We start from the raw sequence: 13,096 nt of genomic DNA, 5'->3' as shown, positions 1-13,096 counted from the left end.
AAAACATAATCCTAGGTATTAATTTGAAACGGTGGCTAAACTAACGAAAAAGAAAGCTTCAAGCACCGAAGTTTCCAAGCAACACAGCAGTAATGACTTTATGAACTTCTTCACTTATAAGATTGATAATATCAGGGAGAAAATTATAACTATGCAACCGTCTACTACAGTATCGCATCAGGCAGTGCATTGTAGTCTCCCTGAGGAAAAATTTGATTCATTCGTTGCTATAGGAGAGGAAGAATTTACTAAACTCGTTAAATCATCTAAATCTACAACATGTATGTTAGACCCTATACCGACTAAGCTACTGAAAGAAATACTTCCAGAGGTCATAGATACTCTTCTTAATATCATTAATTCATCTTTGTCTCTAGAATACGTACCAAAAACCTTTAAGCTGGCTATGATTAAACCGCTTGTTAAAAAAACGCAACTTGATCCTACAGAATTAGTCAATTACAGGCCGATCTCGAATCTACCTTATCTGTCAAAGATATTAGAAAAAGCAGTGTCTTCACAACTGTGTTCCTTTCTTGAAAGAAAGGATATCTGCGAGGACTTTCAGTCACGATTTAGACCGTACCATAGTACCGAGACAGCTCTCATTAGAGTCACAAATGATTTGCTCTTATCATCCGATCGTGGTTGTGTCTCTCTATTAGTGTTACTCGATCTTAGTGCTGCATTTGACACTATCGACCACAACATTCTTTTAAATAGACTCGAAAATTATGTTGGCATTAGTGGAATTGCACTAGCATTGTTTAAATCATACTTATCTGACCGTTATCAGTTTGTAGCAGTAAATGAAGAGATGTCTCATCGATCACAAGTTCAGTATGGCGTACCACAAGGCTCAGTACTAGGACCGCTGCTGTTCACTCTGTACATGCTACCATTAGGAGATATCATTAGGAAACATGGCATTAGTTTTCACTGTTATGCCGATGATACTCAACTGTATATTTCTTCAAAACCAAACGAAACCTACCAATTCACAAAATTAACGGAATGCATAGATGATATAAAAAATTGGATGACTCGTAATTTCCTACTTCTAAATTCTGAAAAAACAGAGATTCTAATTATTGGACAAAAAAACTTCCTCACGTAATAACCTAGAATACCGTCTAACACTTGATGGCTGCTCTGTTAAGTCTTCGTCGTCGGTTAGGAACCTGGGTGTGCTCTTTGATACCAATCTTTCATTTGAAAGTCATGTGTCTAGTATCTGTAAAACTGCATTTTTCCATCTTAAAAATATATCTAAATTACGCCATATGCTCTCAGTGACAAATGCGGAACAGTTAGTTCATGCGTTCATGACCTCAAGGCTAGATTATTGTAATGCTCTACTGGGTGGTTGTCCTGCACGCTTAATAAACAAACTACAGCTAGTTCAAAACGCAGCAGCTCGAGTTCTTACCAGAACCAGGAAGCATGACCATATTAGCCCGGTTCTGTCAAAACTGCACTGGCTCCCTATTAAACATTGCATCAATTTTAAAATATTGCTGATCACTTACAAAGCACTAAATGGTTTAGCTCCGCAGTACTTGAGCGAGCTCTTAACGCATTATAGTCCTTCACGTCTATTGCGATCTCAAAATTCCGGCAAGTTGATAATACCTAGAATATCAAAATCGACTGCTGGCGGTAGATCCTTCTCCTATTTAGCACCAAAACTTTGGAACAGTCTTCCTATCATTGTCCGGGAAGCAGACACACTCTGTCAGTTCAAAGCTAGACTAAAGACACATCTCTTTGACCTAGCATTCGCATAATACATTATAGACTTCTATAATTCAGTGTTAGGCTGCATAGATTAGGTCAGCTGGAACCGGGAACACTTCCCATAAATCCTGATGTACTAGTTACATCATAAGAAGAATGGCATCTACGCTAATTTTAGTGTCTTTTGTTTATCCCGAGGTTTTCCCTCAGCCTGCCGGATCCAGGCCGTATCCAGATCTGATGAAGGACCTGCGCCTGGACCCGATGACAACGCAGTGTTGAAGTGCCAACTAGTCTCTCCCTATGGAGGATCCCTTTACCACTCTACAGATAAAGCGTCGTTGGGAAACTCAATTCGCGTATCTACCCCGAATTGATAAAATAAAATAAAATTCTGTATCAAAAATTATAAGGAAACACCAGTACTTTGTTTAGGCTTGGTTTGTAGGGAATTCCAAACCTGCTCACATATATTCAAACACACATAACTATAGAACCAATTCTTAATGCGCATGTGAACGCCATCAGCGTTTCTCACAGGTTCGCGTTTAAAGTCTGTGTAGAGAGAATGGTGTCGTCTTAGCGGCCCCTAATTTAATAACAAATGATCGTTGTGACGGAATCGAATCAATCAAAACTAACTTTAGCTGGAAAATAAATTTATTAAAGAACCGCTATAAAGCCAAAACAATCTCTGTTACCTTAAATTATACGTTTATCTCTGTAAAGCTGCTTTGAAACAATCTACATTGTTAAAAGCGCTATATAAATGAAGATGACTTGACTTGACACCAGTTAGCACATACCCGTACAATACTGTGCAGCCGCACAAACAAAGAGATGAGTGTTGTCAATACCAGTGGCTCCTAAAACAAAACAAAACAAAATTATATTTGTAGATTAATTATGGAAGGTCTTTATTTAGGTAAAGGTATATTTACGATAGACTTATTTAATGCTATGTACTGCGAAATGTTACACTTACCCGTAGTTTCTTCATAAAAGTCATGAATTTGCTCCTTATAACACAAAAGAAAAATTTAACAAAATGCATTAACATGAGATGGAGAATTTTTAACATATAGTATATAATTACAGCTTATTGCAATGAAACTGATTTTTTTTTCTCAGGAAGTCATCTAGGCCAGGATTTAGAATAATTCCCCATGTACAATATAGTGGCCTTGCAGTAAACGCCCTCCGTCTCACCGGGGAAGAATGCCGAGTGAGGACTCTCTCAGTTTGAGAAGGCTCACTCTACCCTCACTGGTGCGTTTGTGCTGGCTGGAAACACTGCAGATTTGCACCACTGCTTCCCAGAGCTCCTTAGCTGTGCGTCTGGTCTCTTTAGGACCTGGCAGCTCCTTACAGGTGGAAGCTATCAGCTGCCCCAGCTGCACGAGTTACAAGGAGAAGAACAAATTAGAACAACCTGAGATTGAAATCTAGACATGCATAGATTTAAATAATAAAAATGAGCAATTAAGCACATTTTCCCACAATTCTCATTTCTGTAATGAAAAAATTTAACTATATTCTTTAAACTGTAAGTATTTATACAGTGTGGTAGCATTTTGTTGCCTTTATTTAAATAAATGACTGTATTAGAGTATTTTTTCCCATACTAAAATAAATAACTATATTACAGTAACAAGAATCAAACTTGGAAATAATTGTTTTTTAAAAGACATTACAGAAACAGATTATTTAGATAATTAAAAACTCTCAATGGTCCTAAAACAGGCTTCATTTTATGTATGCAGTTGGCAATTTCTTTTATTTTTTAAAATATTTTTTGTGGTGAAATTTGATCTAGAGATTTTTCGTTAGATTCAAATGTCCAACAATCTGAATGCCGTATGAGCAGCAGGGTGTGTGGAGAGAATGCAGATACCTTTATATATGGGTTGTTGTTGACCAGAGACTGGGGCACCTGCAGAGTCAGATATTCATTCTCCCTCCAGTTAAGCATGAACACAACACATTCCTCACCAACAATCTGACGCAGCGGGAGATCTGTGGAAGTGAAGAACACTGTAACAAACTACAGCATCCTCTCCTAAAATATGAATTCCACTTCATCTGATTTCATTAGAATAACCACAGAAACCCAAATAGCTTGTTTTGTCAGAAGAATAAACTCAACACTTGAAAAAAAACTCAATCACTGTTTTAGCACAATTTGGGTTGATCACATCCTGAGTAAATGGTAATTAACTAATGGGAGCAGGTGGACCTTCAGGCCAAAATCTGCAGAGCGGAACTGACACTCACCTGCCTTAAAATGTGCAATCCAAACTATCCAACGCTACCTTAAAGTCCCCCTGTAGTCAATGATTTTATCACTGAAAACTCATCTTTGATCACCAAAATGACATATTTAATAGTTGTTTTCCTGTCAAAAAAGCATCATGCCTTACAATAGCTTGAATGTAACTCTACACCCTTGCTTCATGTAGAATCAGCGGAACCATGAATATGCCAATTAGCCCCGCCTCCACTCACTCACACCAGCTCATAGATCCACTCGTTGACAATCACACATTGCTGTTATTTTTTTCACTGCAGTTTTAAGGAGAAAAAACTCAGCAATGGTGTTGACTTATGAGTTTGCACATGGCTTGTCTTAAAAGCGTATTAAAAACACCACATAGACAAAAAACAACATTAAAAACTTGATTTTCACCACAGGGGGACTTTAACAGCTTTTGCCTTCTATCATATTTCTCAGACTAAAAGAATTTTCTCTTTTTTTATGCAAGCACTGCATGTTTAGATCAATTCTGTGCAGATCTACTAATAACCAAGGACAGACTGGCATGAAAACTGAAAGTGAATGAATGTTGGAACACTTGTCAGTATATAGTAAAAAAAAAAAAAAAAAAAAAAAAAAGCCAAAGAAATTTACATAAAGATTTGCATCAATGCCAGCCTGAGTGAGCAACAGTTACAGTATATCTACAGAATACTTTCAGATTAATTTATTGCCCTTAAAGTTTCTTTACATTGCCAGAAGTGAGTGTAAAAGACCTTGCTCTTGTTCAGTTCAAAGACCTCCTGTTAACCGTGCGTTCACGGCGAGCTCCGGCGAGGATGGCGCGGCGCATCTAGGATGGCGAGAGAGGCCCTGTCCCAAATGGCACACTTCATGTGGACTTTCGGTCTCGTGGACTTAAATTGCGCGTGCTCGCCGAGTCTACGAGTCCGTAGGCCGTCCCATTCAGCATTTAAACGCTCTGAAGTGTGCTCAGCAGCGCCCCCTTTATACCCTTGATGCGGTCTTCCGCAAAGCCCGCATAGATGCAGGCTCCACACACTTTAACTACCCAGGAATCCTTGCGAAAGGCCAATCAGACAACGGATGGGAGGAGATTCCGCTCACGGATAAATGTTGACATGGCTGAGAAAAAAATATTACGGTTTTTATGACCCATGTACATTTTACCAGTTGTTACCTACAGTTTATACAAACATTATGGTCATCGACCAGTGGTTGATGTCTCAAACATAATAATAGTGCGTTGAATAATACGATCACATTATGATTCATTAAATAAATAGAACTGAATGTAAGGACTTTACCGAGTCATATGTAAACATAGTATGAATATTGATACCTGTAAATTCATCTGAAACTCACATTTTCATTATGTGTTAAAATTGTAATCTTAGTTCAAATGGAACATTATGTATTATTATGTACAACTGTATACATCATTTAAATAAGCATCATGTATCTATTGTCTAATGCCCAGGTGGCATGCACAATATCAAAATATAGAACTGTAAAATTAGGCTGTGTAGTTGACATGGAGATAAGACGTCGGAGCCCAAAAATGTGATTTCTCCTGTCCAACAACAACCAGACCGTTATTTCCAGCGTGACGATCGAGTCTGTCCCAAAAATATCTCTCAATGCGCCCTCGTGGACTCGCGCCAAGGGCCCTATAGGTCTGCACTACATGACTTCACCAAAGTGTGGACTCTGAGGAAGTCCACAAGTCAGGAGTGTGCCATTTGGGACAGGGCCAGAGGTGTGGAGAAGTTGAAGTCAAGTCAACTTTATGGTAATGAGCTATGACGCAGTTCGGCGGCAACCAATCGGAATGTAGAAGTGCTCCGTTTGAGAGGATTCCAGGGAGCGCAGTCTTGTAAACTTTGGTTCCGACCCATTAGTTCCCAAGCAAAATAGAGGAGAGGTTGATCATTTGAATTTGATAAGAAGGCGAGCAACACTATTTATAGGCAAGATTTCCATGCTAGAACGCTTGTTTTTCAGCGGGAATGCAAATTAGATTAGCACTTAACCCTGAACATAAGCCACACCACACAAATGGCTTTTAATTGGCTTATTTCATTAGCAAACATGTCACTATAATTGTTAAGTTCTTTCCATCGATCAATTTCTTACTTTCACATTTAAAAGATTCCATGAGGTTAACTTATACCCTACTTGGTCAGTCTGCAAAAATAACAATCGACATGCTTGTTTGCTTTGCGGCCCCTTTAAATAAAGTTTTATAAAAAACCAAGCATTCGATCTATGTCAGAGCGTCCACGAATCTTTCCACAGCGTCGTTGGCAGGGCGGCAAGAGCAAATTTTGGCGCTCTCGCCGGCGGCGGTGTGAACACACAGTAAGAGACCTTGTAACAGTAGACGTAATACCATGTATCCTCATCTCCAGATATCCGCGGACCCTGCTGACCAGGTCGGATGGAGGCCTCTCCATATTGCCTTCGACAGCACTCGCCTCGTGTGCTCTAACCTCCATCAGCAGTAGCTCATTGAGCATGACCTGACGCAGTTTAGGAGAAAACTCCGTCACCAGCTCCAGGCACGCTGTGAACAGCTGACGAGCATGCACAAAATCCTGCAACACCCAAAGAGACAAAAAAGGCTAAGTCACTAAGAAATATTTCCTGTTTGGGTTAAATCCCTGATTAATTAATCTTAATTAAACTACCTCAGTTTTCAAAATGAGTAACAAAAACGTGGCACTTGGAATCACATGACTGGATAACTGAAGTGTGCCTATGCACGTAGGTGATTTTGAATTAATATTTCATGTCGATATACAATGGTTGCATACTGTTAAAACTAATTGTGGTGTTGATATCTTTGTAAGACTGCCGACTCTATAGAACAAGTGGCAAGGAAAACTAATTTTACCGTACTCAGAGAGCCCTACACTGGTCGGGAGCATTCAAATTTTTATGACAGTGTTCTGACACAGACATTTGGTCCTTTAAGGACCTCTGAGTAACTTTTTTAAATTGACGCACAAGGGTTAAGAAGCTTGTTTTTTGGTGTGCATGTAAACATGCTGAATGGTGTTAAAGTAAGTCTTGTACAGATACACACCTTTATACTGATGCAGTGTAGACCTTTGGCCATGAGGATGTACACCAGGTCTCTTGTCAGGTTGTCTTTTATTGCTAGTATGACGTTTACATAGTCAACAGGAATCTCCCACTACAGAAAAAAAGCATATAACTGTAAACTAACTTGACTTTTTTTTTTCACAATGTCAACAATTATAATTTATTATTTTTAAAATGTAAATTGCTTTATGACAAGCATTTTTGGTTTGCGAATCGGTTCACAAGTTGATTTGCTGCAAAACAAAAGTCTTTCCCGACCTTATTGTTAACCCTCCAGAAGGGTCGCTCGGCCATCCCATGCAGCTCAATGAGGATTTGTCGGATATGTCGAGCATCCAATGACAGAATGAGCTGCTGTTCAAGCTGGCTGATATTCACACTGGCAGACACTGTTGAGAACAAGACATAAATAGCACACCACAACCAAAAGCAAGTAAAGCTCCTCATATCATAATATAAAAAAAATCATATTGTCACGATTAAATATCTGTCCGTCAAGGATGTACCAGGTATATCGTAGAATGAGGGCAGTAATTTGGCACTGAGGTTGACTGTGGCTGAGCTCTTCCTCATCTGCTCTATCAGGATCTTCGTCTCCTCATCTTGAAGAAGTTCATTGAAGAGTTTATGAGATGACACCATGAAGGCCAGAGAAACATCCTCCAACCGGTCACAAACAGTCCTACAATGAAAACAAGAAAGAAAATGTAAAATCTCTGAAAAACAGGCAAGCTCAAAGCTCAAATTAACAGAGAGATGTCATGGTCTTACAATATTTGTGTAATTGTAACACAATAGGAACATTTAAAATGAAATATAGTAGTGACATAGTGAAAAAGAATATTATTGAAGTAAAACCCACTTTAAACAAATCCACCCTTAAAAACCACGTGAAAGCAAACAAAATGCAGAAAATGCATTTTCAAATGTCTGGCTAGATGAAAATAGTTTTTAAAACTATGTAAAGGTGCTCACTTGATGAAAAGAGCCATTTTTCTCTTGCTCATTTCTGACAGGTGCTCCTTATCCAATGACCTTGTACACACCTGGAGACATGAGATCACTGAGCGTAAAAGAGCATTTCATTTAAAAAAAAGACCAGGTGAACTAGATCAGTTTAGAGTGAGAACGTAGTAAATTAAGAGAATGGAGTGTGCGATGTGTATGATTCAGTGATGCAGCAGGGTTTATACCTCCAGCAGAAAGCTGATGGTGTTTTCACTGGGTTTGAGAAGCAGCTGATGGAAGGACACACAAGGGACACCACCCTCCAATGCATCTCTTACTGCATTACACACACACAGTTTATGACATACTTCCTCCAGAGCCCTGTCCCTGTCACATAAACACAAACACACATTAAAGGAATATTCTAAGCTTAAATACAACAAGCTCAAACTTTGTGGAATGTCATTTATCATATGTTGGCTTAACTAAACAAATTGTGTTTATAGTAAACCACTTATTATGGAAATCTATGGGGCAAGACATTCGGGTGAGTTTCTAAACAAAAATATGAAGCTTTTACACAAATTCCTTAGTAAAAAATAAATGGTATTTGATCTTTTAGGTGGGACTACTTATCTAAAGGGCTTTTCACACTGGGCTTAACCCTGGCATTTGAGAGGGAAAATGTCAAATGGTCAAGTCAAATCACCTTACCTTTATTTATATAGCTCTTTTTACAATACAGATTGTTTCAAAGCAGCTTTACAGTGATAACAGTAAAATAATGCAACAAATTTTGTTTCTGCTGTTCAGCAGATCTAGAAGAAAATAGATAATGGTGTCAATGCAGGCAGATCAATAATATTGTTGACTATTAAGTGTCCCCAAGTAAGCAAGCCAAAAGCCAAAGGCGACAATGGCAAGGAACCAAAACTTCATCAGGTGACAGAATGGAGAGAAAAATACCTGGGGAGAAACCAGGCTCAGTCAGGGGGCCAGTTCTCCTCTGGCCAATGAACACCAACAAGTCATCAGACTGGTATGGAGACGGGGTTTCCGAAAAATATTATCAGGAAAAACTTGACAGTGTAGTATAAAATATGTATAATATGAGGATGCGCAATGCTAGAGCCTTTATGCAAACAGGTAACGTGCTGCGGTCTAATCAATGACACCGACACCGCAAATAAGACCGTTAGGAATGTTGTACACTGTGAAAAGTCATCTTACAAATCCCCAGCATTAATTGTTAACCCCAAGTGTGTGTGAAACAGGATAATCCAGGATTCTGTTAACCTCGTATTTAAAATGGCCCAGAATTGACAATTGTTTTTTTAACAGTTACATATAAACCTTTCAAGTAAAAAAAATTGTCAAATGGACTACTTGCACAACTACTACCACATTCTACTTGTTACAACTCAGGTGTTTCTGGTAACAGCGCACCTACATACATGAGAATGCAGATTATACCTACGTTTTATGGCTGTTCTATGCGTTAACATGAATAATCTTAAACCTGCTGAAATGTTCCTATAAATATTTTTTCTTTCCAACTGAGCATTCTGAATTATAAATACATACTGCATATTTCCCCACTAACCTAAAGCAGTCCAGTGCTCGTCTTCTCATTAACGGTGTTTTTCTATTACTGATCATATTTCATACCTGTTCAGTTTATATTTTTAAATGAATTCGAGTGATAAAAGGTATGTCCTCCCATGGTCAAGTGTTGAAAATTAGCATGATTAATTAAACAGTAATGCACAAAGCGTAGATAAGTATGACAGTCAACTACTTTGAATATTAAATAAGAATTTTGGGCAAATGATTGACAGTGAAAACTGACACAGAATAGTGATTAAAATATTGAATAAATTCATGGAGCATGCGACTTGTGATAATTTCAGTGTCTCAGAGAGTCTCGGTTCATTAAGCGGTTCGGTGCGCATTATTAACAAGAAGAAACTCATTCCCTCTAATGACTGCACTGTATTCTGCATGAGATCAAATTACACTGGATAATTCAAATGTCACAAAAGGCTGATTCAGGTCTGGGCTGCGTTTCCCAAAAGTATTGTGAGCTGAGTTGATCGTAGAGACCATTGGTGGCAATGGTTCTACGATCTACATACAATGCTTTTGGGAAACGCATTCATCTCTGTCGTCTGTTCAACTCAGCGCTGTTGTCTTTCAGAGATACGGTCATTGTAAGAGTGGGTTGTTTGCGTTCCCTTGCATGCTTGTGGCTACCTACCAACACATAGGGAAAATATTTATGAATAAGGTATTTCACATGTATACACACACGAGCACAAAAACGTTTTCTACGCTGAACAACGCGATGCTATTTTAATCATTATCAACATTTAAGTTTGTATTGCAATTAAACTCATGTAATTCACGCCCACGCCATATTCATGTGTTTAAATTATTTTGGTAGGTCTTGAGATAGATTATACTTATCTAGGTGGATCCTGGAATGGAAAAGTTTGTGAACCCTTGAACTACGTGACTACAGGACACTGAAAATATACATAACCGGAAATAAACGAGTTGTACCATTTCAAAACTGAAATGCATCACAAAGCTCAGTGCAAGTAGTCCATTGGACAGATAATTAAATTAAAACGCAACACACGCACTGTGTACATTCCTCTTCTTACCCTCATTACAATTTTGTGTGATTGTGCAGATAGATCACACAGTACCCGTCAAAAGTTTGGAAACATTACTATTTTTGATGTTTTTGAAAGAAGTCTCTTATGCTCATCAAGCCTGCATTTATTTGATCAAAAATACAGAAAAAAAACAGTAATATTGTGAAATATTACAATTTAAAATAATGGTTTTCTATTTTAACACACTTTCAAACATAATTCCTTTCGGTGATGCAAAGCTGAATTTTCAGCATCCTTACTCCAGTCTTTAGAGTCACATGATCCTTCAGAAATCGTTCTAATATGCTGATTTACTATCAATGTTGGAAACAGTTGTGCTGCTTAATATTTTTTTAGAACCTGTGATACTGTTTAGAACCTGTGATACTTTAGGATTCTTTGATGAATAGGTTTTTTTTAAAAAGAACAGCATTTATTAAAAATATAAATATTTTGTAACAAAATTAACTCCCGTTGAAAGGTTTGGGGTCAGTTTTTGAAAGAAATTAATACTTTTATTAATTTTATTCAGTCATTAAATGTGTTAAATTGATTTAATAAATCACAAAATAAACAAGTGATAGAAAGATTTTCTAACAATATAAATCCTTACTATCACTTGTATGAATGCTGTTCTTTTTAACTTTATTCATGTATGAATCCTGAAAAAAGTATCACAGGTTCCAAAAAAATATTAAGCAGCAGACTGTTTTCAACATTGATAATAACTGAGTATCAAATCAGCATATTAGAATGATTTCTGAAGGATCATGTGACACTTAAGACTGGAGTAATGATGCTGAAAATTCAGCTTTGCATCACAGAAATAAATTAAATTTTAAAGTATTTAAGTATTTAAAATATTACTTTTTTTCTGTATTTTTGGTGAAATAAATTCAGGCTTGATAAGCATAAAGAGACTTCTTTCAAAAACATTAAAATTGTAATGTTTGCAAACTTTTGACTGGTACTGCTATGGCTTGACATTAACTTTTTTGCTCACCAGCCACTGTGGCTAATGGTTTTCCAAAGTTCACTGGCCACAATTTTGTTGTTGGGAAAATACATTTTATTTTGGCTGTGATGCATGTTATTGGATGCCCAAACAAACAGCACAACTGAGTTCATGTGGAGCAGCATTTAGTGTGAACAAAGCCACTCTGAAACGTGTAACTTCCACATGTAAAAAATGTAAGCGTTGCGCTTCACTCTGAAACCCACCAATTTGGCAAGTGGAAGTGGCTGTTAGACACCACTGCTGAAATCCACCCACATTTGGTTAGTTGACGAGTGTCAATGTCCAGCCCTGTATACATATAAACAAGTTGAATATAATTAGGGCCCAAGCCCTGAAAGGGCGAAGGTCCCTATTGTTTCCGGAAGGATTATTTTTAGGGCCCAAGCCCTGAAAGGGCGAAGGCCCTATTGTTTTCGTTAGGATTATTATTATTAGGGCCCAAGCCCTGAAAGGGCGAAGGCCCTATTGTTTTCGGTAGGATTATTGTTTATTAGGGCCCAAGCCCTGAAAGGGCGAAGGCCCTATTGTTTTCGTTAGGATTATTAGGGCCCAAGCCCTGAAAGGGCGAAGGCCCTATTGTTTTCGGTAGGATTATTAGGGCCCAAGCCCTGAAAGGGCGAAGGCCCTATTGTTTCCGTAAGGATTTTTTTTTTTTTTTTTCTTCATTATTTTTTTTTTTGCCTTTTTGACACTTTTGGGGCCCTTAACATGCTCAAAAACTCTTGAAATTTTGCACACACGTCAGAACCCGCGGCCATCAGGGCCGGGCTGAAGCTGGTACCGGGGCGTGGCAGGGGGGCTCGACGGCGCCCCCTGGAATGGGGTCCGAAAACTTGGTCCATAAATCAAACACGCTTGCATGTAATAATATGAAACTCAGTACACATATAGATCTCATCGGGCCGAACAACTTTCGTGCTCTAAGTTTTACAAAAGCCCAACAGGAAGTCGGTTATTATACGTTGTTTGGAAAACGCATACAATGGAATGTGAAATACTCCTCCTAGGGATTTCATCCGATCGCCACCAAACTCGGTGAGAATAAAGTCAAGACATTGAGGATGAATTCTTGCGAACAGATTTTTGATATCTCGAACGGTTTGGCCGTGGCGAGGAAACTAATTTATGGCGAATAATGGGACACAGGAAGTGTGTTATAACTTCTGCATACATTGACTGATCTTGATGAAACTTCAGCAGTGTATTCGTTGTAAGAGGCCGATCACATGGATGTGACTATTGTGAGTCAAAGTTATAGCGCCACCAACTGGCAGCAGGAAGTGTGTCACTTTCAAAATGCTTTGAAGTCACCCTCTTACTTTTACCCGATTTGCTTCAAACTTTGTGTAT

The 13,096-nt window shown here is 38.3% G+C and overlaps 1 protein-coding gene across 3 annotated transcripts in view; it reads right to left on the bottom strand.

The window, feature by feature from the left end:
* The window catches only part of ints8 (integrator complex subunit 8), a 140,624-nt gene that overhangs the window by 7,999 nt on the left and 119,529 nt on the right, over window positions 1-13,096 (bottom strand). For all 3 annotated transcript variants that reach the window (XM_079878961.1, XM_079878962.1, XM_079878963.1), the window contains 10 exons: window positions 8,314-8,455; window positions 8,096-8,166; window positions 7,627-7,802; window positions 7,379-7,509; window positions 7,101-7,211; window positions 6,405-6,609; window positions 3,632-3,753; window positions 2,947-3,131; window positions 2,723-2,756; window positions 2,544-2,603 (listed from right to left, as the gene is read on the bottom strand). In XM_079878961.1, coding sequence (XP_079735087.1) covers window positions 2,544-2,603; window positions 2,723-2,756; window positions 2,947-3,131; window positions 3,632-3,753; window positions 6,405-6,609; window positions 7,101-7,211; window positions 7,379-7,509; window positions 7,627-7,802; window positions 8,096-8,166; window positions 8,314-8,455 — 1,237 coding nt within the window. The remainder of the gene's footprint in view (window positions 1-2,543; window positions 2,604-2,722; window positions 2,757-2,946; window positions 3,132-3,631; window positions 3,754-6,404; window positions 6,610-7,100; window positions 7,212-7,378; window positions 7,510-7,626; window positions 7,803-8,095; window positions 8,167-8,313; window positions 8,456-13,096) is intronic.

The sequence above is a fragment of the Squalius cephalus genome (assembly GCF_949319135.1).
Source record: "Squalius cephalus genome assembly, chromosome: 8".
Lineage (NCBI taxonomy): Eukaryota > Metazoa > Chordata > Actinopteri > Cypriniformes > Leuciscidae > Squalius > Squalius cephalus.
Note: the sequence above shows the minus strand (reverse complement) of the source record. Positions and strands in the feature narration are given on the sequence as shown.